The sequence below is a fragment of the Silurus aristotelis genome (genome assembly GCF_946808225.1).
Source record: "Silurus aristotelis genome assembly, chromosome: 29".
Lineage (NCBI taxonomy): Eukaryota > Metazoa > Chordata > Actinopteri > Siluriformes > Siluridae > Silurus > Silurus aristotelis.
Genome location: NC_139602.1, coordinates 2,018,416 through 2,043,929, shown reverse-complemented (window position 1 = coordinate 2,043,929; position 25,514 = coordinate 2,018,416). Strand labels below are relative to the sequence as shown.

Here is a 25,514-nt window from a genome sequence, read left to right as displayed (position 1 = left end):
CAGAGGAGGGAGAATGGGGCGGAGCGCTGGGACGCATCACGTAGGTGACGTGAGCGGGTGCGCTGTTTGTTTGTGTAGCTTCACGGTGGAAAATGGCGGTGCACGGAGAGAGGGAGAGCGCGAGCAGCGCGAGGACTAACGTCAAATAGTATCGAGATAGCAGAACGCGCGCGCGCATTAAAACCTCCGCGTCCACGCGAAGACGCCGAGACAAGAGGGACGCAGAGGGAGCGATACAGAGAAAGTGTGGAGGGAAAGACAGATAAGGTTTCACGCGCAGGAATTAGCTCCACTTCCGGCTTCGCTCCTGCAGGACGCGGAGTGGAAACCGAATGATAGATAGATAGAGAGAGAGAGAGAAAAAGAAAGAGAGCGCGAGCTGCGTCCCGGTTTCTTCGAGTTAGCTCACTCGGCTAACTCCGCTAGCTCGTGCTAGCCTCCGACTGGCGCACGCGCAAGCTCGTTGGGCGCGCACGGGGGAGAGGTACGCGGCGCGTGCGGCACAAACAAAACTTTCCGTCTTGTTGTTGTTGTTTGCATGGGTTTTTTTGGGGGGAGGCGGCTGAACTGTAAGCGTCGGATTTGCACGGTGCGTGCATTTTTAATAAACTCGGACCGGAGATCGTGAAAGTCATCCGACTTCTCCCGGAGAGAGAGAGAGAGAGACGCGGCCTGTCAAAAAAAAAGACGAATGCAGGACTGATCTCTCCATATGAGCAAGGTAGGCGTGTGTGAGTGAGTGAGTGAGAGAGAAAGAGAGAGAGAGAGAGAGAGTGTGTGCGTGTGAGTGTGTGCACGGTTTCGGTACACACGCATTCCTGTTGTCAGTCCGTCCACGGTGTGTAGATGTTGCATAACTCCACTCCACACACTTCTGTACACGCTTCTGCACTGTATGTCCGCTGCTGACGTGTGTGTGTGTGTGTGTGTGTGAGTGAGTGAGAGAGAGAGAGAGAGAGAGAGAGAGAGAGAGAGAGAGAGAGAGAGAACGCAGTTTCAAAACAACAGCTAACCAGCAGTTCCAGTTCAGCCAGTATGTCACTAAGGTGTTTTGATCGAGTGACCCGGAAGCAGCTATGTATACACACACACACACACACACACACACACACACACACACACACACACACACACACACACACACAGAGACACGTGAGTAGTTAGGGAGCTGCAAGAGAGAGACAGTTAGGAGTTGGGTGGGGGGTGGAGTGGTAGAGCAGTTACATGGGTGTAGAGGAGAGATCTAGCAGTTATGGAGCTGGAGTGAGAGAATGAGGGATTATGGAGAGAGAGAGAGAGAGAGAGAGAGAGAGAGAGAGAGAGAGAGAGAGAAATAGCTGTTATGGAGCTGCTGGTAGATAAGTACAGTGGGTATGGAGCTGGGGGTAGAGTGGTTACAAAGCTCAGAGGGAGAGAGAGAGTGTTATGAAGCTTGGTGGGAGGGGAGCAGTTACTGCTGTACAGGAGTCATATAGAGTTGTTACAGAGCTTTGGAGCTGTAAGGGAGAGATGGAGCGTTGTGGAGCTGTGAAGGAGAGATGATGCGTTGTGGAGCTGTGGAGGAGAGATGGAGCGTTGCGGAGCTGTGGAGGAGAGATGGAGCGTTGCGGAGCTGTGGAGGAGAGATGGAGCGTTGCGGAGCTGTGGAGGAGAGATGGAGCGTTACGGAGCTGTGGAGGAGAGATGGAGCGTTACGGAGCTGTGGAGGAGAGATGCAGCGTTACGGAGCTGTGGAGGAGAGATGGAGCGTTGTGGAGCTGTGGAGGAGAGATGGAGCGTTGTGGAGCTGTGGAGGAGAGCTGTTTTAGGGCTAGGGGAAGAGAAGAAGAGCATTACTGAACTTATGGGGAGATAGTGCTACGGAGCTAGCGGTAGAGAGATAGAGCAGTGAACGTTACGGGAGAGATGGATTGTTACAGACCTTTGGACATGGCTCATTATGGAGCATTACAGAAAATAGAACTGTTAGGGGGCCAGGGGGTTAATTGTATGATCAGATGGAGCCATTAAAGAGTTGAGATATAGTAGACAGAGCAGCTATGAAGGTGGCAATCTTGAGCTATGATATTTTATCGTTCACGTCAGCTTCGGAAGTGCAGCGTACGTCCTCGCCAATATATCCTCACATCAAAACAACAAATGTACCCAAGGGTGGCCTTTAGTTATACGATCGTATTAAATGTAAATAGCGGGGGAAAAGTAAACAAATTTTAAAACGTCAGTGTTGCAGAAGCTTGTAATAAGCACCTGATGGTTCTGATTAGCAGGACTCCCAGGTTCTCAGGATATGAGGGAATGTTTGTTCATGAACGCGAGATAGGAGTTGTGCTTTTTAGCAGATCTTCTCTGAGCTGTTTGGTAATGTGTAGCTGCCAGTGCAGGGAGACATGTGCATACACACTCGCTGTGCCTGTGGTGAGCTGTGCGATGGCCTTTGCACTTCCAAACCGGTGCTACTGTTTCTGCTGTTTTTCCAAACCCAACCTGGTCTTTACACACACACACGTGTGTGTGTGTGTGTGTGTGTGTGTGTGTGTGTGTGTGTGTGTGTGTGTGTGTGTGTGTGTGTGTGTGTGTGTGTTTCACCGTTTTGGTTCTTACTAACAAATCTCCACCAGCACAAAATCTAGTGGAACATATTTCCAGAAGAGTGGAAGTTATTATAACAGAAAATAGGCACTACTCGTGGAGCACATACCATCCTTATGGTCAGGTGTCCACAAACCTTTGTCAATACAGTATATTTATTTATATTCATTTTCCTGTTTTTTTAATGGTGCGAGTACCTGAAATATTGAGTTTTTTTCGCCTCCAAATCTCTAATTATTTTCTTCATTTGAGTTTCCATGCCTACTGTGAGCAACAGGTGCAGGCTATTTGTTGGTACCTTGAATAATGAAGACCTAGTTATGGAACAGATTACAATGAATTATAATTATTTCAGATAAATTGATTATCTTTTTATGTCAGAAAGTCTTAAGTAATAGAATGAATTGCTTTCTGCTTGAAATAACCAGGTGCAAGGAAAAGTCAAGTTGATGTAGAAAGACATCATGATGTAGAGGACCAGAGGGTTTAGTGATGGAGCCTAATGATGAATGAGCTCTGGGAGAATGATCAAGAGAGACTATCTGAAGGAAAAAACACTAATGATATCCAAGTTTTTACATGTAGTGAAGATTTTCAAGGGTTTTTGCACCATATAGAGCATTAAAAAAAGCACAAACTAACATTTTAATGTATTTGAGAAAGAGTACAAATGACAAAACGGTAGAAATCTGGATTTGTGGAAGTTGGAAATGCTTGCTAATTGGTTAATATATTAGACTTATGATTGGTAGGTGGAATTTCAGAACCACCAAGTTGCTTCTGATAGCCTCTTGAGCAAGGTCCGTAACCCTTTCCTGCTTAAATAGGTAAAACTTTTTTTTTTGTCATTCTCAGGGTGCAAGTCCAGAGACAATAAAATGCAGTTTGCATCCAACCAGTAGTGTAAAAAAGTTAAATGCAATAGTTATGTAACACTCTATAGGTCAAAGTAAACAGTAAGGTGTGTATCACGAGTGCAAATGGCATTAAGGTTAAATCTAAATAAATAGCAATGGTGGTGCAGTGGGTTGAGGTACGAGGTCAAATTAAGCATATATAAGATAAAAACAGGAGCGGGTTGAGTACTGAGCCTTGCAGATGATTTTTTTTTTTTAAGTGTCAGATGTAAACTTTAAAACAATCCATATAAATAGCTTTAATGCATAATATTGTCCTCCAGCTCGAGTCTGATGCTAGACACTATACACCAGGGCCCCCAAAAGTTTTTTTTTTCTGTGAGGGCCACATCATATTTCCTTTCTTTAATGCGGGCAGAAAATTACATTGATCATTTAATTTGTATTTTAAATGTACTTATTATGCCTCCTAATGATTTTTGTTGTTGTTATGCAAATGAGCCGTACTTTTAAAAGATATATAGCCGATTATTACTATCATAATTTTATTTTTTTTTATATGCATTGCTATTGAATTCAAAACAATTTTGTTATGTTGAAATGTACCATTCTGTTGGTTGGTGGGTGAATCAAACAAATAATAAACTAGAGGAAATATAAGTCCAACATTACATATCAGATACACATACGAGTATAAGTAAATGAAAATATGTTTGAAAATAAATTAAAGTAAATGTGTAAAAAATGGTGTTTAATCAAAAGGTCCAATTTTATTGTCATTCAAAGTACAAGAACAAATGCATCCAACCAGTAGTGCAAATAAAAGTAGTATACTAATGTATAGTTCTCCAACTATTTATTGGTAATTAATGTGATTTATTTCAGGTGTCTGCATCATAGATAGGGTCATATTATAGATAGAAGTTATGCAGCAAAAATAAGACCCTAATCGTAAAGAATTCTAAATGTACACCTGTAATACACATGGAAAGAGGAAGATCATGGTTTACTGTGAGTTCAGTCAGAAGAAAAGAGTTTGCGGAACCAGAGGAGATTTACAGTTCCTCCCAGAGCAGTTTAATTGGATTTAGGTGCGGTAACTGGGCAGGCCATTCCTTGATAGATGACACTGCAGTCGACTGTTTACTCTTTAAATAAGTCCAGACAGAATTGCATGGTTTTAAGAATGGAATGGGAGCCATGATGGTTCCTTCCCTGCTCCAAAACAACCCCAAACCATTAAGCTTCGAATTTTTTTGACTTACAGAACAGGACCTCTATTTTACATAATAACTTCATTCCACGCAGTCACTGTCCAATTCTTTTTTGCCTCTTAACGCCTTTTAATTTTGAAAACGCTTGTGTTGACCAATTCACTGTTTTTTTTTTTTTTTTTTCTATTTGTCAAAATACAATTGTTTTAAAAAAATGACATTTTTCTTTAAATTGTCCATACAGAAGCTCCGGCATGATGCGAATGAACATAGACAAAGTCTACAAAGTTAACAAATACGCGATCTCTAAAACGGACCGTTTTTGACACCAAACAGAACGCCTAAGTGCCTAATTATCTTTTGCCGTTTTTGCGATTTTAAATGGAATAAAACCTTTCTTTGTTTCCCTTTGCAGGTTGCGTTCAGTGTGCCATTGTTTTCTGCCAGTGCCAGTAGGATGGTGCTGCATGACAGCGAGGGCAAGGCACAGTAGCCCCCTCTGCTTCACGCCTCTGTTCGTCTGTCACCATCACACCAGGCCAGTGCCGTGGACCACAGAGAGCACACTTTCCCTCCATGAACAAGTATGTGTAACTGTATCAGGCAATACCATCTCGTATTGTGTATAGTGTAAAGTTGTTACGCCGGCGCAAAATGTTTATAAGCAGGCTTTACTGTAGGTCAAAGGTAATTTAGGCCAAAGTTGAAGAGTGAGGGGTAAATCTCATCTCGTAGATGCATGTAGGTGAGGGATGTTTATATCCTGGGGGGGGGGAGTTTCACACTTTTGTTGCTTGGTATGGAGACACGCCAGGGAGCGATATTTTTTCTATTGTCTCCCACTGAAACCAAAACAAACCGAGTTTTGGCCAAGGTTCAGACGCAGAACAATGAAACATGGACAGCGGTTAAAAGGACGTGTCAGAAAAGCGTCATTTCTGAAGGATGTGTTAATCTCAACCCGCATACACACCTCTTTATTACACTCGATTATTCTATTATGGCAAATCCCCTACGAATTGATACACTGTAAGGCCAAAAGTTTGTGGACATCTGCGTAAGCGTTAAACTGGTATGTGCCTTTTTTTATTTAACTTTTTTTTTATATATATATATTAACGTCCCATTCGACAATTGCTTTTATAATAACCTCCGCTCTTCTGGGAAGGCTTTCCACAAGAATTTGGCGTGTACTCCACTGAAAAACCTTTTTTTAATCACTAAACATTTGTATTACCGATGTGTCCCAGCACAAAAATCCACCATGATGCTCACGTCTGCCAATTAACCCCTCGGTTTGTTTTTGTAAAATAAAGAAAACAGACAGGGGGCGCTCTCGGCCGTGTCTGTCACCTCTCGTCACAGACACGTATAACAACCCGAATCTTGAATATTTGGCTCAAAGACGAAATAAATATATGTATTCGAAGCTCGAAATGTCTGCTTTTAATAAACCAATTAAAAAAATATAAAATTTTTATTATTTAATCCACATGAAACAGGTACACTATCCGGTTTCAACTCATTAACAGTCCGTGTGGAAACATTTACAAGAATATTTTGTCTTCATGCTTCATTTTGAGTTCGGGTCCACTAATAATAAACACTAATAATTATAATAAAATGTTTAGAGTATTAAAAACTTGAAAAGTATTAATTTAAGGTCCATTCAGAACAGAATTTTATATATACATGTATAAATGTATAAAATCGTGTAGTTGGTATATGTCTGATGTTGCCGAAGTTAAAAATTCCTACTGTGGTTAAAAATGACTGGAATTCACGCCAAGGCAGATCACATGACGTTACAGCCCGGTGAAAGATTCCAGGTCCAACACACTACGAGATTTACGGGCAGTCCAGGCTTCACAGAATTCAGCGTTATGACTTTTAAACCATTAGGTGTTTTTTTTTTTTTTTTTTCCCCATTATATTATTTTAAAATAATGGCTCTTTTCAACACACCGCAGTGTATAACACGGAAGCTGCAAAGAATTTATTATAAATCTCAAACTGGAATGTCCTGTTTAGGTAAATATTCAGATTACCGCTGGTGAAGATCAGGTTGGCTCCTGTTTGCTTGACTGATTGGAAATGATTTACAAAGACTGTGTGTGTGTGTGTGTGTGTGTGTGTGTGTGTGTGTGTGTGTGTGTGTGTGTGTGTGTGTGTGTGTGTGTGTGTGTGCGCACTCCATTCCATTGTTGTGAAATGTAACAACCAACAGGACACTTCTGTCCATCCATACCTGATCTAGAAGAACTCTGGGTAGGTAGGAACCCAATGTCCTTTGCAACCGGGCTTGCTGAATTGCAGAAGGACAACAATCAGAGAAATACTAATACTAAGACATCTAGTCGGAAGCTGTTCTTGAGTTAAACGGCTTCTGATGGACATTTTAAGGACTCTGAGGGAGTGAGGAAAAGATCCTCTGGTCTGATAAAGATCGATATTCTTTGGATGTGAACTCCAGGTGCTGTGATGCACACCAAGGGCTACTCATCTCCTGGTTAATACCAAACCACTTGACTTTACTTTGGCGACTGGGGTGGAAGGATTTGCTCCTGGTGGTGTAAAAAAATATATACTTTATATCTAGAGCAGATCTAAAAAAAAAAAAAAAAAAACATTGTGCACCAATGAAAAAAAAAAAAACTAAATATTTTTTTCTGGGCAAAAAAAAAAAAAAAAAGGGTGAAAAATGATTGATTGGAGATATTTATATATGAAGTCAGGTAGGTGGACAGATAGATAGATAGAGACTATAAATATCCATCCATCCAGCTTCATTTACCTATTTATAGAGACTGAAAACATAAAGATAGATGGTTAGACAGAGGGGTTAATGGATGGATATTTGTGCTTGGTATATTGTGTAAACTTAACAAATAAATGGATGGATAGATAACTAGATAGATAGACTTGTGGATGGATGGATGGATGACTGGATAGATATTGATAGAGATTTTATTTAAACATAAATGTGCATGGATAGATAAATAAATAGATGGATTGGTGGATGAATGAATGGATAAAGCAGCATGAAGTGTGTTTCCTTTCCCTCTGAGCAATCTGTTCTACCAGGGTAGGTGAAGGAAAGAGCTGGAGCATAGTATTTGTTTGTATTACCTCCTCCACACTTCATCCAGTATTCCTCTCTGTGGGCCTCCACCAGGCTCTCTTTCACTGAATACGGCAAATGGGTGTAAGTCATACTTTCAACAAATTCACGGAATTCCTACTAGGAATTTTCCTGACGGTTCCCCTCAAGAAGTAGCGACGTCTCTTCAGCATGGTTGCGAGCGGGTGTAAACAGTCTCGCTCTGTCCTGTCACTGCTCTCTCTGTGTATGAGGTAATTAGGAGATCTCTCTCTCTCTCTCTCTCTCTCTTTCTCTCTCTCTCTCTCTCTCTCTCTCTCTCCATGCTGCCAAGGTGATTCATTAACCAGAGCTCAGCTTGCTCTTTCTCCTCTGCTCAGCTCCTTAACACCATCTCAGAACGATAGGTAGGTGGATGGATGGATGGATGGATGGATGGATGGATGGATGGATAGATTGCTGAGTAGGAAAATGGATAGTTGAATGAATAGATGGACAGACAGATAGATAAATGGAAAAATAGACAGATAGATGGATATATAAGAGATTACTCTGGATGATAAACACTTAATAACCCTGAATATTGTTTAGGACTTAATATGAGCAGTCTTACACTCAGGACTCCATCAGTGATCAGGTGATGACCTCAACTAAATTGACACCATGATGAAACGATAATGAACAATGATCAGAACCAGGTTCACTTTGGGTTTCTTCCTCACAACGTCTCCGAGAGCTTTTCTTACATCAACCTATGACTCGCTCATTATGAATAAACGGATTTCTTCCGAGTTCCATACAAATAAAATGAATTCTATTTTGAAGCAGTAGCAGGAACACCTCGGACACTTGTCTGAAATGTTCTTGAACCTCTGCAGCTTCAGAAAATTCCGGCTTGTTTTTTTTTTCTTGTACTCTGTCCATTTCAAACCTCAGGGCTTGACACGTCGAGATGCTTTTCAGCTCAGCACGTTTGTATAAAGTGGTGCTCCACCGGATGCGTCGTTTTGTTTGTGTGTAGATTTTCCTCATTTCTGGAAAACCTTTAATTGAATTTGTCTGCAAGAACATGTGCAGCAAAAATCAGTCTAACTGCACAATAAAACCAGGGGTTTTAAACTTTTTAAAAGAATGTCCTGACACCTTCTAGAAACATCTCATGTATCAGTGAGTGACAGATGAAGCTTCAACTCTGGAATTCCCTCCTACATTGTTAATGTTAAAAGGAACACGTGATCGTTGCCCTTCTTTTTTTTTGCATTTTGATTTGATGATTAACCCAAATATCTGCAGTTTTTCACTTTATTCTTTCGCATGAGAAATGTATTAGCATCCTGCTCTCGCATTTCGTGATTCCAGTTTAAAGTGTTTAAGCGCTCGGTTTTGTTTGCGTTTTCACCTGCAGCTTCGCATGAGCTGAAAATGAGTGCCTCAGGAGAGAGCGCCCTCGACCTCGTCGCCCCGGAGTCACGCAAAAGGAAAGGCTCTCCTTGTGACACCTCTGGTCCCAGGTAAGAGGCTGGATAGATGGATGGATAGATGGATGGAAGATCCTCCAATCCAGCTCATGTCAAGCATATATTCTTGGAGCTGGTTTTGTGTACTGTGATGCTGAAACAGGTCTTTTAGTTGAAATGAAAGGCAAATTTCATACTAGCACATCCAAAGCTTTCCTATACAATTGTGTGCCTCCATGTTTGTGGTAACAGTTTGCAGAAGAAGCACATATGGTTGGAAAAGTGAGGTGTCCCAATAATTGTGGCCTTTTTTTTGATGGCGGGAGGATGAACAAGTGTCCAGAGTGTTCTGAAGGAAATTAAATCTGCAAGCGTTTAATTTTTCCTCGAGGGACGGAAGCGAATAAGTTTGCATTCATAGCGCTGTTTGCTGGAGAACGTGCGAGATGTGAGATGCGTGGTGGTGTAGATGTCGGTCCGAGTGAACGTCTCTCCGGAGCGAGGCCTTGGTGGAGCTGATGATGTAACCTCGCGTTTCTACGGCAACCCCACGCAGCACCTGAACCACACAATGCGCCTGCGTGCAACCTTGTCAAGGCGCTGACCTACTTTCTCAGCGCTCTCACACACACACACACACACACACACACACACACACACACAGAGTAGTGAGTCATCCATATTCCATATGTTCATGTACTCAGTCACCTTAGATAAGCCCTTTCTCTCTCTGGTCCTCACATACATTCATATTAGTCACTTACACATGTGGGAGACATGTCACTCACACTTACTCACACACACACACAGGCGTTTTCATTGGAACACTTGAGTAAACACATCTACACCACTCTGCCTTTTTTTAGCCTTGGATATCTTCTTTACCTCCTCTGTATGTACACACATTATATTTATATATATATATAATATTTTAGAGTGGTCAACTTGTATAGCAGTACAGATGTACTAAAATGGGTGCTGAAATGTAAGGGGATTGTGTCTATGTATACACGTATGAAGCATTTAAAATATATAAGAACACACATGGAATTATGTAGTAAACAGAAATGTGTAAAACAGCCCAGAATATGGTTTAGATTTTAGCTACATTTATCTTTGATGATAGCTTGGCACACTCATGGCTCATTCTATCATCAGATTCATGAGGTAGTCACCTTGAATGGTTTTCAGTTCACAGATGTGCCTTGTCAAGAGTTAATTTGTGACATTTCTTGCCTTCTTGATGTGCTGGAGACCACGTGTGTTTAACACAAGAACTTGAAACGAATGCCTATGTGGAGTCTCCAAAACTATCACGCTGTGATGAAACAGGCTCTCATGAGGACCCTCCCAAGAAAGGAAGACTAAGAGCTACCTCTGCTGCAGGGGAGAATATTTATTTTTATTTTTATTTTTGAATCACCATAAAGATTTAAAGCATTTCAACATCAACTGTTCAGAGGGGACCATTACTTCGGAAGAACAACAAGCACTTGTGGCCAAGATACACAAGGAATGGACATTAGATCAGTGTAAAACTTTTGTATTGATGAGTCCATATTAAGATTTCTGGTTAGAAGACTTACAGTGGATGAATGGACGGTTCCTGAATGTGTGGTTAATACTGTGAAGCATGGGGGAGGCGGTGTAGTGATGCTTTGCTGATGACACTGTTGGTGATTTAGTCAATATTTTGGGCACACTTATGGCGCATGGCTACCACATCATTTTGCCCACCCCAACTGGTTTGCACTCAGTGGGACCTTCATTCATTTTCTCCCGCTTATCCGTAATTCGGGTCGCGGGGGCAGCAGTCTAAGCAGGCCCTCGCCCCGCCTTCGACTGCGGCCAAATCCTCACAGCACCGTCCCTTACGGTCCCTCCTGCAGGTGGTGAGCCCACGGGAAGGCGGCCCCACGTCACTCCGACGTCATGGACCTTGATATTTCCCTCGTAAGGGCCCCCTGGAGCATAGAGGGTTAAGGGTCTTGCTTAAGGGCCCAAGAGTGGCAGCCTGGCGATACCGGGGCTCGAACCCCAGACCTTCCGATTGGCAACCCAGCGCCTTAACCGCTGGAGCCACCACTCCCCCCTTAGTGGGACCATTTTTTGTTTTCCAATAGGACAATAACCCCAAACACACCTTTAGGTTATGTAATGTCTATTTGTTTAAGAAGGAGAATGATGGAGTGCTGCATCAGATGACCAGGCCACCACAATCACCCAATCTAAATCAAGTTGAGATGGTTTGGGATGAGTTGGACCGTAAAATGAAGGAAAAGCAGCCAACAAGCACTCTGCACTTCTGGGTACTCCTCAAGATTGGTAGAAGGGTTGATTACCTTGTGAGGCTGACAGAGAGAATGCCAAGAGTGTGTGAAGCTGTCAGTAAAGGAAAAGGGAGCTACTTTGAAGAAGCATGTTTTTGTTTACCGCATAATTTCATGTGTTCTTTTGTAGCTTGGATTCTGCAGACGGAGATGTTGTGTTGAAAAACTGTTTTTAAATAAAGTTTTGTGGTGTCAGTTTTAAAGTATGGAAAATTGTAAATATTATTACTATAATAATTTGTATAATTTTTTTTATTGATTTATTTATTGCATTTTGACAGTGTGTGTGTTTTTGCACTGCAGCGGAGAGAAGTGGCGCAGGGAGCTGGAGAGCCGCTACATCGACGAGCTGGCCGAGCTCCTGTCAGCCAACATAGGAGACCTCGCCAGCCTCAGCGTGAAGCCAGACAAATGCCACATCCTTAGGAGCATGGTGGACCAGATCCAGAAGATCAAGCGGCGCGAGCAGGGTAAAAACATTACACCGCTATTGAGTTTTATTTTATTTTATTCTTTTTCTTTTTTATGCTGTATATTTTGATCATTTCTTTTTTATTTTTCTGTAAATTGCTTTCTTTATTTTAATTATTTGTTCATTTCTTTTTCTTTTTTTTTGTTCATTTTAATTTATTATTCAATTCTTTTGTTTATTTGCAATTTAATTTATAATTTTATCTGCTTAGCATATTTTAAAATAATTATAAAAAATGGAGAGAAAAAAAACCCCTCAAGCAGTGAAATTATTTTTGTTATAAAACACTGACATAGCCATAATATTAGGACACCCACCTTTTCCCACACAGATGTTCCTGAACTGTTCCAGCATCACAATGCCTCAGTGCATAAAGCCAGCTCCATGTAGATAAGCTTTATATGGGTTGGAGAGGAAGATCTTGAGTGGCCTGCTATAGATGTTTTGAACCCTATTGTTTACTATCACCCTTGTCGCTGAATAAAATCTCACAAATCTCCACAAAATCTAGTGGAACATCTTCCCAGGAGGGTAGAGCTCATTGTAAGAAGCACAAAGCAATCTTATGGTCAGGTGTCCACAAACCTTTGTTTATATTAAAGCATTCCATAAGCTGTGTAACACTAACACACACACACACACAATACGCTCTGTATTTCTGCATATATATAAGTAATTGCCCCCCCACCCCTTCGGTTTAATCCGACTGAATAAAGAGGAAGGAGAGGAATGAATGAGAGGAACAAGTGAAGAGGAGAAAGGGCAAGGGGAAGAGTAATAGTGCCTGAGAAAGCGTAATAGTGAGGTGGAAACATGAGGAGGAAAAAGTGATTAAAAGGAATGCAAGAAGGAATCGTGAGTGAGGAGGAGAAAGGCGCAAGACAAATAATAATAATAATAAGTTTAATTTATATAGCGCCTTTCCCAAGCTCAAGGACACTTTACAAGGTAAAATATTTTAATATATCAAGACAGATAAAATATAATGAACAAACATAAACATATTCGTCGGACATTTGCCCAGGACGAAGGATCACATGCAGCTGCATGAGTTAATAGCAGAGACAACATAGACATAAAAACATACAGGACAAGAGATAGAACACTACATAGTACATGAAACATACACCACATTTCAGAAAAAATGAAGGACTCCTAACACTTATGCATTGACTGATAGTGGAGGTTGAAAAGGTGGGTCTTAAGCCTTGATTTATATTCAGTCAAAGTGGTAATGGTTCTGAGTGCAATGGGTAAGGAGTTCCATAGTATTGGAGCAATGACAGAAAAGGATCTGCCACCCGCAGAGGATAGACGGTATTTAGGAACACAAAGAAGTTCAGAATTTGAAGACCGGAGTGATCGTGAAGGAACATAGGATGAGAGAAGATCGGAAAGATAGTGAGGGGAAAGAGCATTTAGTGCCTTATAAGTGAGGAGTATGATTTTATATTTTATGCGAGATGAGACTGGCAGCCAGTGAAGATCAAATAATATAGGGGTAATGTGGGCAGATTTTTTATTGGAGGTTAACATTCTGGCAGCCGAGTTTTGTATGTACTGTAAACGTGAGATTGAGTGAGCTGATAGACCAGAGAAGAGTGAATTTCAGTAGTCGAGACGGGACGTAATCAGAGCATGCACTAATGTTTCGGCATCATTTCTGCAGATGAAAGGTCGCAGTTTGACAATGCGTTGTAAATGAAAAAAAAGATGTTTTGGAGAGGCTGCGAATATAGGCATCAAAGGATAGTGAGGGGTCGAGTATGATACCTAAATTTCTAACAGTAGCTGAGGGGAAAATCGTAGTAGCATCCAGATCAAGACTAAAGTCCACAGAGTTGTTTTTTATTAGAGATGCGGGACCAGTTATCAGAATGTCGGTTTTACCCAGATTCAGGCTAAGAAAATTTGAGTGTAGCCATTGTTTTAATTCTCTAACACAAGAGGAGAGTGAGGATTTTACATTAACAGAATCTGGTTGACAAGCAGTATATAACTTAATATCATCAGCATAACAATGATAACTAAAACCATGTCTACGAATGAGCCAAGCGGCTGAATGTACAGAATGAATAGTAGTGGGCCAAGAACAGAGCCCTGTGGGACACCCTGTTTAAGTAAGACAGTAGGAGATTTGGAATTGTGTATGGAGATGTGGTATTGCCTGCCCGTGAGATAAGAGGAAAACCAGGATAGTGCAGAGCCTGATATGCCTAAATCCGCTAATCGTGAAAGTAAAATCTTATGACAGACAGTGTCAAAGGCAGAGCTGAGGTCTAATAACAGAAGTATAGAGAGACTACCTGAGTCTCGAATGAGTAAAAGATCATTAACAACCTTTACTAGCGCGGTCTCCGTGCTATGCTGCTGGCTGGATTGAAAAATATCAAAGAGGTTGTTACCAGCTAGGAACGACTGCAGCTGAGAGGCCACAGCCTTTTCCATGATCTTCGATACAAATGGCAGGTTGGAAATAGGGCGGTAGTTGGAAGACAAGAAGAGAAGACGGAAGAGCAGAAAGAGTGAGAAACATCAAGGAAGAGGAACCGTAAGGAAGAGGAGGAACGAGTGAGGGGGAAACAGATGAGAATAAGCGAGGAGGTAGAAAATAGCGAATAGGAACGAATAGGGAACAGAAAGGATGAAGAAAACAGGAGGAAGAGCGAGGAGGAAAAAGTAAGGAGGTAGAGCATAATTGGATTTAGAGTGAAGTAGGAGAAAGAGTGAGGAGAGATGGACGAGGAAGCGCGATGGAGAGGAACGAGTAAAGAGCAGGTGGAATATTTCTCATTGCACTTAAATTACTGATAGATCATCGAGTCTCTCTGATGATGTCCAAACTCATGAAGGACACATCTCTGTGTGTGTGTGTGTGTGTGTGTGTGTGTGTGTGTGTGTGTGTGTGGTTTTTTTTCCCACCACCTCTTTGCTTTAAGCCCTCACACCACGGTGGTAGGAGGAGGGGCCCCAGGGGGCGTGTGAGAGAGTGACCAATGGCAGCGCTCCACTGCCCCCTGACCTTGTGTAAGAGAGACAAGAGGGGCCTCTCTCTGGATCTACTCCTCTCATGGAGTCAGCATTGTTACACAAGAGCATGTGCTGACCTCTGGAGCTTTTCCTCAAACACCACAAGCAGACCAGAAAGCTTCACAGAGCATGCTCAGATTTACCCCTGATTCCCCCTCCCGCCTGGAGCAAATCATTTAAATCATTTACAGTCATATAAACATGTTTGACCACGGTTTAACCCTCTCCTGTCCAGAATCCAGGAACACTTCTTCCCTATCACTAGGTTTGGAGCCAGGATTAGCCAATAGAAATGCACCATTTGGTCACATGATTTGTATTTTCTACAGCAACAGTTTACCTTTTACCCAACGCTCCATTCATCTTGTAGTCTGTTATTGTGTTTTGTATAAAGACGAACCCTGTGCTGTTCCACAGAACTTAAGCGAAGCATAAAGCACAGGAAGAATGTGCAGTGGAGGAAGGTGAGGATGAATGCAGCGGTAAGTGATGAGAAAGATGACTATGATCAAGGAGAGGATAAGGTTTATTGAGGAGGATAAAATGGTTTGGGATGAGGAGGATGAGGACAACGAGGATGAGGATGTGGTGGTGGTTTGTGATGATGAGGGTGAAAATGGTGGTTTGTGATCAGGGTGAAGATGACTAGGATAAATCTGAGGATGTGGCGGTGCTTTGAAACGAGAAAGATGAAGGTGGGTTTTGTGACGAGGATGATGATAAAGATGAATGTGGTGTTTTGTGATAAACAAGATGATGAGGAAGTTGAAGATATGGTTTGGGGTGGTTAATGATAAGGGGGTGAGGATGAGGTGGTGGTTAGTATGAGGAAGATGACAAGGATGAGGTGGTGGTTAGTTTTAAAGATGAGGTGGTATTTAGTTATGAGGAAGATGATCAAGATTAGGTGGTGGTTAGTTATGAGGAAGATGGTGAGGATTAGGTGGTGTTTAGTTAGGAGGAAGATGAAGATGAGGTGGTGTATAGTTATGAGTAGGATGATGAGGATGAGGCTGTATAGTGGTATGTTTTAGATGCTTTATTTAAAGGGTCTGTCCCAAACGGACAAAAAGATACAAGTGCATATGAGTGAACAGAAAGAAAAAATAAATAAATAAAAATCGTGTTTTAATACTTTTGGCTTTATAGTATATTATTGTTCTCTGAGGCCTGACGTTCTTTCGTTAGGGCCTCTATCATTTATTTTTTCTCAGCAGGGCATCTTACAGCATTAAAAGTGTAATCGTGCATGGCAGCTTGTCATGGGTAAACCCCTGGGTTTGTTTTCTTCGCACTTTGATTGTCAGTCGTGTCCCTTTTCTCCTCCTCACCCTCCTCAACCCTCACAGCGAGCGAGTCGGTTGTAGGTAAAATGCAATACACAGTAATGCAGACGTAGACAAAAGTCAAGAAGCCATTGCTCAGAAGAACACCCAAAGCAAACAGATTTTCAGCCTCGGTTCTTGGGTCTGATGGCTTTGATCCGGAGGACAAACGGCGGTAAGGTTTTGGCTACAGAATAATCGCCGACGTGTCATAAGGTTTTTGCAACTGATGGCGTTTTTTTTTTTTTTTCAAGCAATTAAAGATGCTTGTTGCATTTGGCGTCGAATTATAAACAACATGGTAGCATTCGATTCCAGTTTCGTCCAGATTAAGATCGCTATTGTACACATTTCTTAATGACTTCTCTGAGCTACATGGAGGATTTATGCATGGGGTTTAACTTTTATCGTGAAAACTGTGGGTTTGATAAACGAGTCGAGATGAATTTGACGAACCAGAAAAGAGAAAACGTTTAATGAGAAATATGACGAGAAAGCGCACCAGGAGTCAACTCCAACAGCTTCATTATAAGTAGAGACGCAGCACAGACGCATGTAATTCACACGCGCGCACACACACTATCTCTCTAAGATCTATTCCATTTCTTAAACACAACCCTTAAACACAACATTTAACCTCTCACTCCAGTGTATTTTTGCAGTGTAATTTCTTTTTGGAATATAGTAACACAGTGGTTAATACGTTGATCAAAAGGTCATAAGTTTAAATCCCAGCACCTCAAATCCCTTGAACAAGGCAGATAACCCTCAAGTGCACGGTTGTATAAATGCAATAATCATAAGTTGTGCTGAAACTTTGCTTAGAAGGTTTATGTACTTACACTGAAATGTGCTGTTGGGTCCACAGAGAAGGTAGCTCTGATGTCACCGGATAACGAGGTGCAGAAGAGCGACGTGTCCTCCAGCAGTCAGGGCATGGTGGAGAAGGAGGCTCTCGGTCCTCTCCTCCTTGAGGTATGTGACATACTTTTTTTTCTCCTTTTATGATAAATTTGAAGGGAAAAAAAAAATCCACCACATGCTGCCAGAACACCTTGTTGAAGATCCTCTAAGTCTCCCATGGATGAACAGCGTATTCTTTGTTAGCGATCCTCCCTTTTCCTAACCTCCAGGCCCTGAACGGCTTCTTCTTCGTGGTGAACCGCGAGGGTCGGATCGTTTTCGTGTCGGAGAACGTGACTAACTACCTCGGCTACACCCAGGAAGAGCTGATGACCTCTAGCGTGTACAGCATCCTGCACGTGGGCGACCACAACGAGTTTGTGCGTAACCTTCTCCCCAAGAGTCTCGGTGAGAGAGGAAGAGTTGTAGGGTGTATGTGTGTGTATAATGTCGCTGTAATACAGTATCATCATACTGTGTGTGTGTGTGTGTGTGTGTGTGTGTGTGTGTGTGTGTGTAGTCAATGGGGTGCCATGGCCACAGGAGCAGGGTCAGAGGAACAGCCATACGTTTAACTGCAGGCTGCTGAAGAGGCCTCCAGACGAGGCGGATGCAGAAAACCAGGAGGCTCGGCAGCAGTATGAACACATGCAGTGTTTCACTGTGTCTCAACCCAGAGCAGTGCAGGAAGATGGAGAAGGTACAACACACACATACACACTTATTCACACACTTTCACTCACTCATTAAATTACATAAAACAGTGCAGGATGAGGGACAAAAGAACACACACGGACAAATGCTCTCGTATTCTCTCACACACACATTCCCATAGACAAGTGCAGGATGAGGGAGAAGTGACACTCGTATACTCTCATCATTTCTCTTTTTAGATAAACACTGTGTTTGTGTGCGTGCGCACTTGTGCTTATGTTTACTTGCTCATTCACATGCAGACTTGCAGAGCTGCCTGATATGTATCGCGTGCCGTGCCCCCCGAGTTCCACCGATTCCCGTCAGTATGGAGTCCTTCGTCACCAAGCAGGACCCCACAGGTACACTTCACTTTCTCCTGAGTATTTTCTGTCCTTGTTCTTTAACCCTCACTAAACTTTCGCCTCCTGGATCCTCATCCTGGAACATTCAATGGTACTCAGTCCCCTAGTCCTCTGTTGTACACCTTGTTGAAACTCCACCTCCTCTATCATCATCCAATAAAGGTTAAACAAACAAAACAATCCTGTAACCCCTCACTTAACCTCAGTGAACCTATTTGAAGAATCACTGTCTGTATGACTCCTTCAGGGAAGATCATCTCCATCGAGACGAGTGCTCTGAGAGCCACAGGACGGCCAGGCTGGGAGGACCTGGTCAGGAAGTGCATCTATGCATTCTTCCAGCCACAGGGCAAAGAACCCTCCCATGCCAAGAAGCTGCTACAAGAGGGTACGAACCTCAAACTATATATACTCCTCTATACTGACAAGTCTGTTGATTTTTGGATCCAGGTCTTGCTAAACAAAAACATATGGCTCAGAAATACCTCCTAATTTCAATTGTTCGTAACTGAATTTGAAAATTTTGATTATATTATGAATTACTTTTTTTCGGACAGTGATGACCCATGGTATGGCCGTCAGCCCTCTGTACCGTTTTACGCTTAGTGACGGGACATCACTCAGCGCACAGACTCGCTGCAAGTTCTGCTGCCCTGCCAACCCCGACGTACAGCCCTTCATCATGGGCATCCACTCTATCGACAGGTACTGTGCTGATCCACACAAACAAACACACACACACACACACACACACACACACACAAACAGTATTAATGATAAAAATATCATCATGCGAGCTTCATTAAAGCTCGATAACAAGAATGCATGATGCTTTTTCAGGGAAAACAACACTGCTAGCTCTCAGGAAAACACTACCCATAGCCTCTTGTCCATGGCGGCTGTCCCGGCTTGCTCTCCTGCCATGCAGCCCTCTGGCGAAGTTGGTCTGCAACACAACAATGCCAACGGGGGCACATCTGTTTCTGGCACCACCATGCCCAGCCGCGTTGCACCTCCTCAGCAGGGCAGTAGCCTGTCGCCATTGGGCAGCCCGCTCACAGCCACCCCTACCTCGTTCATGTCTCCCCGGCCTCTCCGAGCCAGCCCAGGCCTGGCAAGCAGCCCCCGAGTCTCAGGCCACCCTTTCTCACCCCCAACACCTGGTATTCACTCTCCTGTTGGCACACTAACATGCCAGCATTCGGGTGGCGATGGGATTCTTTTCTCTCTCCCTTCCCCACTAGCCAGACAGACTTTAACGCCAAGCAGCTCACCCGTACGTCCACCTCCAGCAAAGCCGCCCGAGCCGGGCCACAACGACGAACCCAGAAGCGCTAACCTTAAACTCAGCCAGCTCCTGGACGGCACGACGGACCACGAGGCCTCACCCGTTTCTCAGAATCGCTCTGCTCCCACTAGTCAATGCCCAGCATCCCATAGCACACTGACAGAGCGCCATAAGATCCTGCACCGCTTGCTTCAAGACAGCAGCCCTGCCGACGGAACCAACGAGCCCGAGATCAAGAAGGAGCTGCAAGCAAGCAGCCCGAGATCCGGACAGGTGCTGCCCCCTGGCATAGCAAACTCCAAGCAGCAGCAGCAGGACCACCAGCTTCTGCGCTTCCTACTCGATACAGACGAGAAGGACCTGGTGGACCTGCCTCCACCTGCAGTGTTAAGCCTGGACACTGTGCGCGTCAAAGCTGAGAAGAAACAAGGTGACGAGAGTGGGCAATGTGGCGCTACGACACCTCCAACTCCGGCAGTCAGATGCTCATCCAAATCCAGTGATAAGCCCAGTCCGGTATGAACAGCCACACTTACTTACACCACATTCTCTTAACACAGAGCAAGTGGTGGCATTTTTAACATGTAGGCATTGCTGCAATCTAACCTGTACCTCCCCATTCCCTTAACTTTGTGTGTGTGTGTGTGTGTGTGTGTGTGTGCCAGTTTTCCGGTACGGATATACATACGTTGAACCAAGTAATGCCCACCCATAGGCCTGCGGGGGAAAAGTCAGTGGATGAGTCAGGGCAACTCCAGCAAAGTGGCGATGGCGTTCCTATTGGCGTGAGCGTGAAACACGAACTGCCTGGAACTCCTGAACGTGGTGAGGAATGGCAACTCACAAACAAGAACATAAACATTTCATCAAACTGCAAATAGTGTTCTTCCTGCACGGTCTCAAGGTCACGGTCTCCATATTGTTGTGATGCGTCACATTCACAAAGCGGCAGCGGTGCTGAGAGAACGCACAAAGTGCAAGTGCACCAGTGCAAATATATTAAAAATATTTTAAAAAGAGACCAATGCAAACTTGTATCCGATGTACACTTTTTTTTTATCGATTCATCACTTAATTAACTTTTATGCCAATGCCAATCGGTGAATGTTACCATCCCTAGTTTGAACACTTTTTTCTGTATACAGTCTTCCCAGACGCCTCAAGTCTTCAAAGTCAGGCTCTATTTGACTTCTGCGGCCCCTCCACACCCACCCCGGGTCTGGGGCAGGTCCTAGGGCAGGCTGACACCTTTCAGCTTCCCAAGGAGAGCAGCAGCCCTTTCAGTGACCCCTCGAACATCACCATGTTCAACACCAACCCAGGTTAGGATTTGTTTTGTTGCTTACTTTCTGTGTGGTGAGAATGTTTAATGACTAAAGTTGTTTTTGTGTGTGTGTGTGTGTGTGTGTGTGTGTGTGTGTGTGTGTGTGTGTGTGTTATTGATGTAGGCCTGGCTAAATTGGATGTCCTTGAGTCACAGCAGTTCCAGTCCATGTCAATGGCTGAATCCATAGCATTTGATGGAACTTTGGGGAGTCATGCACATGCCCCTCTGTCTTCACCTCGAGAGTGAGTGTGTGGGTGATAAAATTAGGGCCTGTTTAAGGATACTGCACCTAATAAAGTATAAAAAAAAAAAAAACGTGTGTGTATATTTGCATATAGTCCTGAACGCTTTATTTAAAGAGCTCATAAATTATTTTTTTTTAAAACTGTAATAATAAGTACGAACAATGATGTGATTACTGTGTGAATCCTATAGACGAGGGAAGTCTTATCATTTTATCATTTCAGGCAATGTGTTCCGTGTCCCCTGGATGAGATGCTCGTTCCTCCCACCACTCCGGAAGCTCATAACGATGAGAAGGCCCTGCTCGAGCAGCTCTTGTCTTTCCTGAGTGGAACAGATGAAAGTGAGCTGGCTGAGCTGGATCGAGCACTTGGCATCGACAAAATTGTCCAGGTGACCAATTGCTGAACATGCTGACTTGTGAGATCATCACCCAGAATCACTGACTGACTGTCTGTCTGTCTGTCTGTCTATCTTCTCTAGAGTGGCTGTCTGGATCAAATCACACAGCGTTTCAACCAGCCTCAGCCCACCACCCCTGTTCCTAGCTACCCACCCCAGTTCCCCACCTCTCCTTCGCAGTTTCCGGCTGAGATGAGCACGGCGCAAGGTATGAGCTTTGGGGCACCACGTTTACCCTTCCCGGGTAACATGGGCATGAACCCGATGCGGCCCGGAATGACTCGGGCTCCGGGGATGCCTCCTCAGATGCGTCTGCCGCCGAACCAGTTGAGGCTTCAGCTTCAGCAGCGTGTACAAGGCCCGCAGCAGGTACCCAAAAACCCTGTACCTTTTCCACCTCATTCCACGTAAAAGTCCCTGGAAATGGAGCTGCTTTTTTACAAATATGCAAAAGGCCTCTTTGTTTGTGTACATGCTAGCATGCTGTGGATCCATGCTTGGCCTTTTGTTGGATGATTAGCTGATCTGATAGATCTGTTCATTTTACACTCTTTTTAGCTTCAGAACAGATTGGCAGCCATAAGCCAGTTCCAACAGCCTATCACAATGGGGGTAAGGCAAGGCATGCAGCAGCCTCAGATGCCTACACAGGTTCGTGTGTAGTACGTCAAATGTGATGCTTTATTCTGTGATCATTTTTATCGTGTGGTTTTTGCCAGCAAAAATAAATAATATTAATATTCTTTACACCTCTCCCTCAGCCTCCACTCAATGCTCAGATGCTTGCCCAGAGGCAGAGGGAGCTCTACAGCCTCCATCATCGCCAGAGGCAAATGCTGCAGCAGAAGGTCATGATGATGAGGCAGGGAATTAACCCAGGGCCCCTAGGAGCCCAGCGTGTCCCTAAAGGCCCTCCGCAGCCACAGGCACAGCAGCAGCAGTTTGGCTATCCTCCAGGATATAACACTGTCCCTGGAAGCACCCCTACCTCTCCCAGCCACTTTAAGCCCATGGGGGCACCACTGGACCCCAAGCTATCTGCCAGGATGCCCATAGCAAACCAAGGAATGATCGGAAGCATGCAGGGGCAGTTCGGTGGGCCAGTGAATCCTTCTGTTCAGCAGGGGCTCTTCCAGCAGTTTGGGAGTGCAGGTAGGGTTCAGTCAATCAAACGTTTCAAATCATCCTGCATTAGTTGTCCTGATTTTACACACAGGTAAATATCTTCTAAAGTCTTTTACTATTAAAACTATTTTTAAAGGTATGGTCCAGCAAGGAGATCCATCATTCCCACCTGAACTCGGTCCCACCAGCCCCTTACTGTCACCACAGAACCCCACCTCCCCAAGTCCTCTGCTTCAGCAGACGCAGCCCCCACTTGGTTATCAGTCCCCCGAAATGAAGAACTGGCAAGGTGGTGTGACTAACAGGTAAGACAACTAGAAATACAGAGCGTACCTTTACACACATCAACCTCATTCATTCATCATTACCTATTGGTGTGTTTTAGAGATCATGCACGCAAACCTTTACATGGTTAGTCCTTATAGCAGCATGGTTTTGCGATCTGCAGGGCTCAAGCATTCCTATGGCTAGTTCTTGCCAAGTTTTATAGAATAAGGATATATATATATATAGTGTGTGTGTGTGTGTGTGTGTGTGTGTGTGTGTGTGTGTGTGTGTGTGTGTGTGTGTGTGTGTGTGTGTGTGTGTGTACTTAAGTGCCTTTTAACTTCTAAAGCATGGAGTGCAAAAGAAAAAAATATGAATATAATAAAACCAGATGTTCTGATGTTTTTTGGAAGGCGCAGCTCTACCTCTGCCGTGTTAATCTAATTTCTATATGACTCTTAGGACACGCCTCGGTCTCCGTAGTGTTATACGTCATATTCACCTAGCAGCAGTGGCGCTGAAAGAACGTGCTCGAGAAACAGTTTAGCGAGGAGTATTTAATCTACATATAAAATACTGGTCACAAATTATCGGTCACTTTCTAAATAATAAAAGTATAGCATGCAGAAAAGTTGTTGTTTTTTCCCCTACATTTTAAGTTTTGTCGTTTTTTCTCGGTAGTCTGTATAATCAAACCGGCCAAGCTAGCTCGCAGAGTTTCGGCCAGCAGGGTGTCTACAACAACATGAGCATCACAGTCTCCATGGCTGGCAGCTCGGGAGCTGCGGGTTCACTACCTCCGATTGGACCACCAGTTGGCATTGGCAACAACAGTCTTGGCAACCTCAGCTCTATGTGCAATGATCAGGTACTCTGCCATAAGGATGTGGGTGGGGGGGAACAGAAACTGTATTTGTAGGAAGGAAAACCAAACTGGTCCAGATGTTTTGACATTCACACGTTTTCTCTATTTTCAAAACCAGGTACAGCAGGTTCAAGTGTTTGCCGACGTCCAGTGCACGGTAAACCTTGTGGGAGGCGACTCCTACCTGAACCAGCCAGGGCAAGTGGGGCACCAGAAGCCCCAGAGCAGCACCAGCACGTCCCAGTCGCAGCAGAAGAGCCTCTTACAGCAGCTCCTCACCGAGTGACCCTACCACGTGTACCTCACATCCCCCCACCCCCGTCTAGACGTCCCCAAGAACGTCTGAGTTTTTGTTAGTCACCTTTGGGTTTGTGTACAAGGGATTATCTGCTGCACTGGGTTCAGGATCTATGGGTCCTTGCTGCTGGCATTTTTCGCAGCCTGTTAGAAAGCTGAAGCAGTGCTCATTCCTGGTCACCTACTTTAAAAAAAATAATCATTTTCCAGAAATTTCTGAAGTTCTGTCAAAGGACCTGCTGCTTTCCTGCCAGCTGAAATCTTTAACCTGGTCATTCTGAGCAGTGTTGGTTGGGAACCCAATGTTGGTTGGGAACCGTGGATCCACGTAAGCTTTGGGTCAACGGGACAACGCTCGGGAGATGTTAAGGTTCTCTCCTCTCCTATCCACACTGGACAGCTCAGTTTCAGCTGGACTAGTGACTGATCAGCGTTTATCAGATGATTGAGGAGTTTTGTCCCTTCTCTTTATCTCTCTCTCTCTATGATGAGTGCGATTCATTTTCCCATTTTCATCGCCTGTTTTGGGTCAGAACGAGCTTCGGCAGGTTGGGAGAAATATCTCAAGTATCTCTTTTTTTTGGTTTGTTTTTTTGCCTGGGAGAACTCGTTTTTAAGCGACACCGGACGTTTGTTTAAAAAAAAAAAAAAAACCCAGACAGATACATAAACAGGCATCCTTACAGGTTCCCTCCACCTCTCACGTCTCACCTCAGCAGCTGTGAATACGAGCCACTTAGGGTCGCATCAGCCTCATCAGTGTTGTTTTTGCCGTGTGTATTGTGCAGGTCGGTATTATTGTACAGCACAAAAAAAGCGGACAAAAAGGTCAGGACAAAAAAACAAACAAACTAAAAAAACGTAACACTTTCTCATTACGGAAAAAGGAAAAATAAACCGTCGTTCAACCAACCGTCACGTTCGGACGTCGTGGGGTTCCAAACCGGCTCTCTTCTTTTTTTTTATAGCTTTGAGAATATGTATATTTTTTTGGGTTCTTATTTTAAAAATGAATAATGTAATAATTGAAATCGATGGTTTGAAAGAAAAAAAAAATGGTATTGTACTTTTAAAGTAACACAGTTGAACATTACCTGGGGAGGTGTCTAGGAGTCTTTTTATGAAGGAAAGGGAAAGGGGAGGTCTTGCAAAAATCTTTATGTATATAAATAAATAAATAAATATATATATATATATATATATATATATATATATATATATATATATATATATATATATATATATATAATATAATTATTTTCTGATTGTTATTAGTATGCTTTTTGTTTAGTTTTTGTTTTTCTGGCACCCCAGTATATATATTGTTACAATCCCCAAATTCTATTGTATAATACATGATGATGA

The 25,514-nt window shown here is 43.4% G+C and overlaps 1 protein-coding gene across 2 annotated transcripts; it reads left to right on the top strand.

The window, feature by feature from the left end:
• The first annotated feature begins 28 nt into the window (after positions 1 to 28).
• ncoa1 (nuclear receptor coactivator 1) lies at positions 29 to 25,180 on the top strand. 2 transcript variants are annotated; one of them, XM_083534853.1, is made up of 21 exons: positions 29 to 721; positions 5,076 to 5,244; positions 9,166 to 9,271; positions 11,851 to 12,017; positions 17,243 to 17,349; positions 17,508 to 17,685; positions 17,798 to 17,977; positions 18,234 to 18,332; positions 18,583 to 18,723; positions 18,893 to 19,040; positions 19,176 to 20,139; positions 20,289 to 20,448; positions 20,778 to 20,945; positions 21,072 to 21,192; positions 21,418 to 21,586; positions 21,677 to 21,964; positions 22,154 to 22,246; positions 22,357 to 22,747; positions 22,857 to 23,025; positions 23,669 to 23,855; positions 23,971 to 25,180. In XM_083534853.1, exons 3-21 carry the CDS (start codon positions 9,183 to 9,185, stop codon positions 24,136 to 24,138), a joined length of 3,987 nt encoding a protein of 1,328 aa, XP_083390979.1. In that variant the 5' UTR covers positions 29 to 721; positions 5,076 to 5,244; positions 9,166 to 9,182; the 3' UTR covers positions 24,139 to 25,180. The 2 variants fall into 2 exon arrangements, with proteins under 2 accessions (XP_083390979.1, XP_083390978.1); XM_083534852.1 differs by having other exon boundaries at positions 20,769 to 20,945.
• Positions 25,181 to 25,514: the final 334 nt, after the last annotated feature.

Excerpts from the sequence above, each read along its gene's own strand:
- ncoa1 (XM_083534852.1), top strand. The coding sequence starts at position 9,183 with ATGAGTGCCTCAGGAGAGAGCGCCCTCGACCTCGTCGCCCCGGAGTCA. Across the intron at positions 17,350-17,507 it reads TCGGTCCTCTCCTCCTTGAG|GCCCTGAACGGCTTCTTCTT; the intron begins GTATGTGACATA and ends CCTAACCTCCAG. Across the intron at positions 23,026-23,668 it reads CAAGGTGGTGTGACTAACAG|TCTGTATAATCAAACCGGCC; the intron begins GTAAGACAACTA and ends TTTTCTCGGTAG.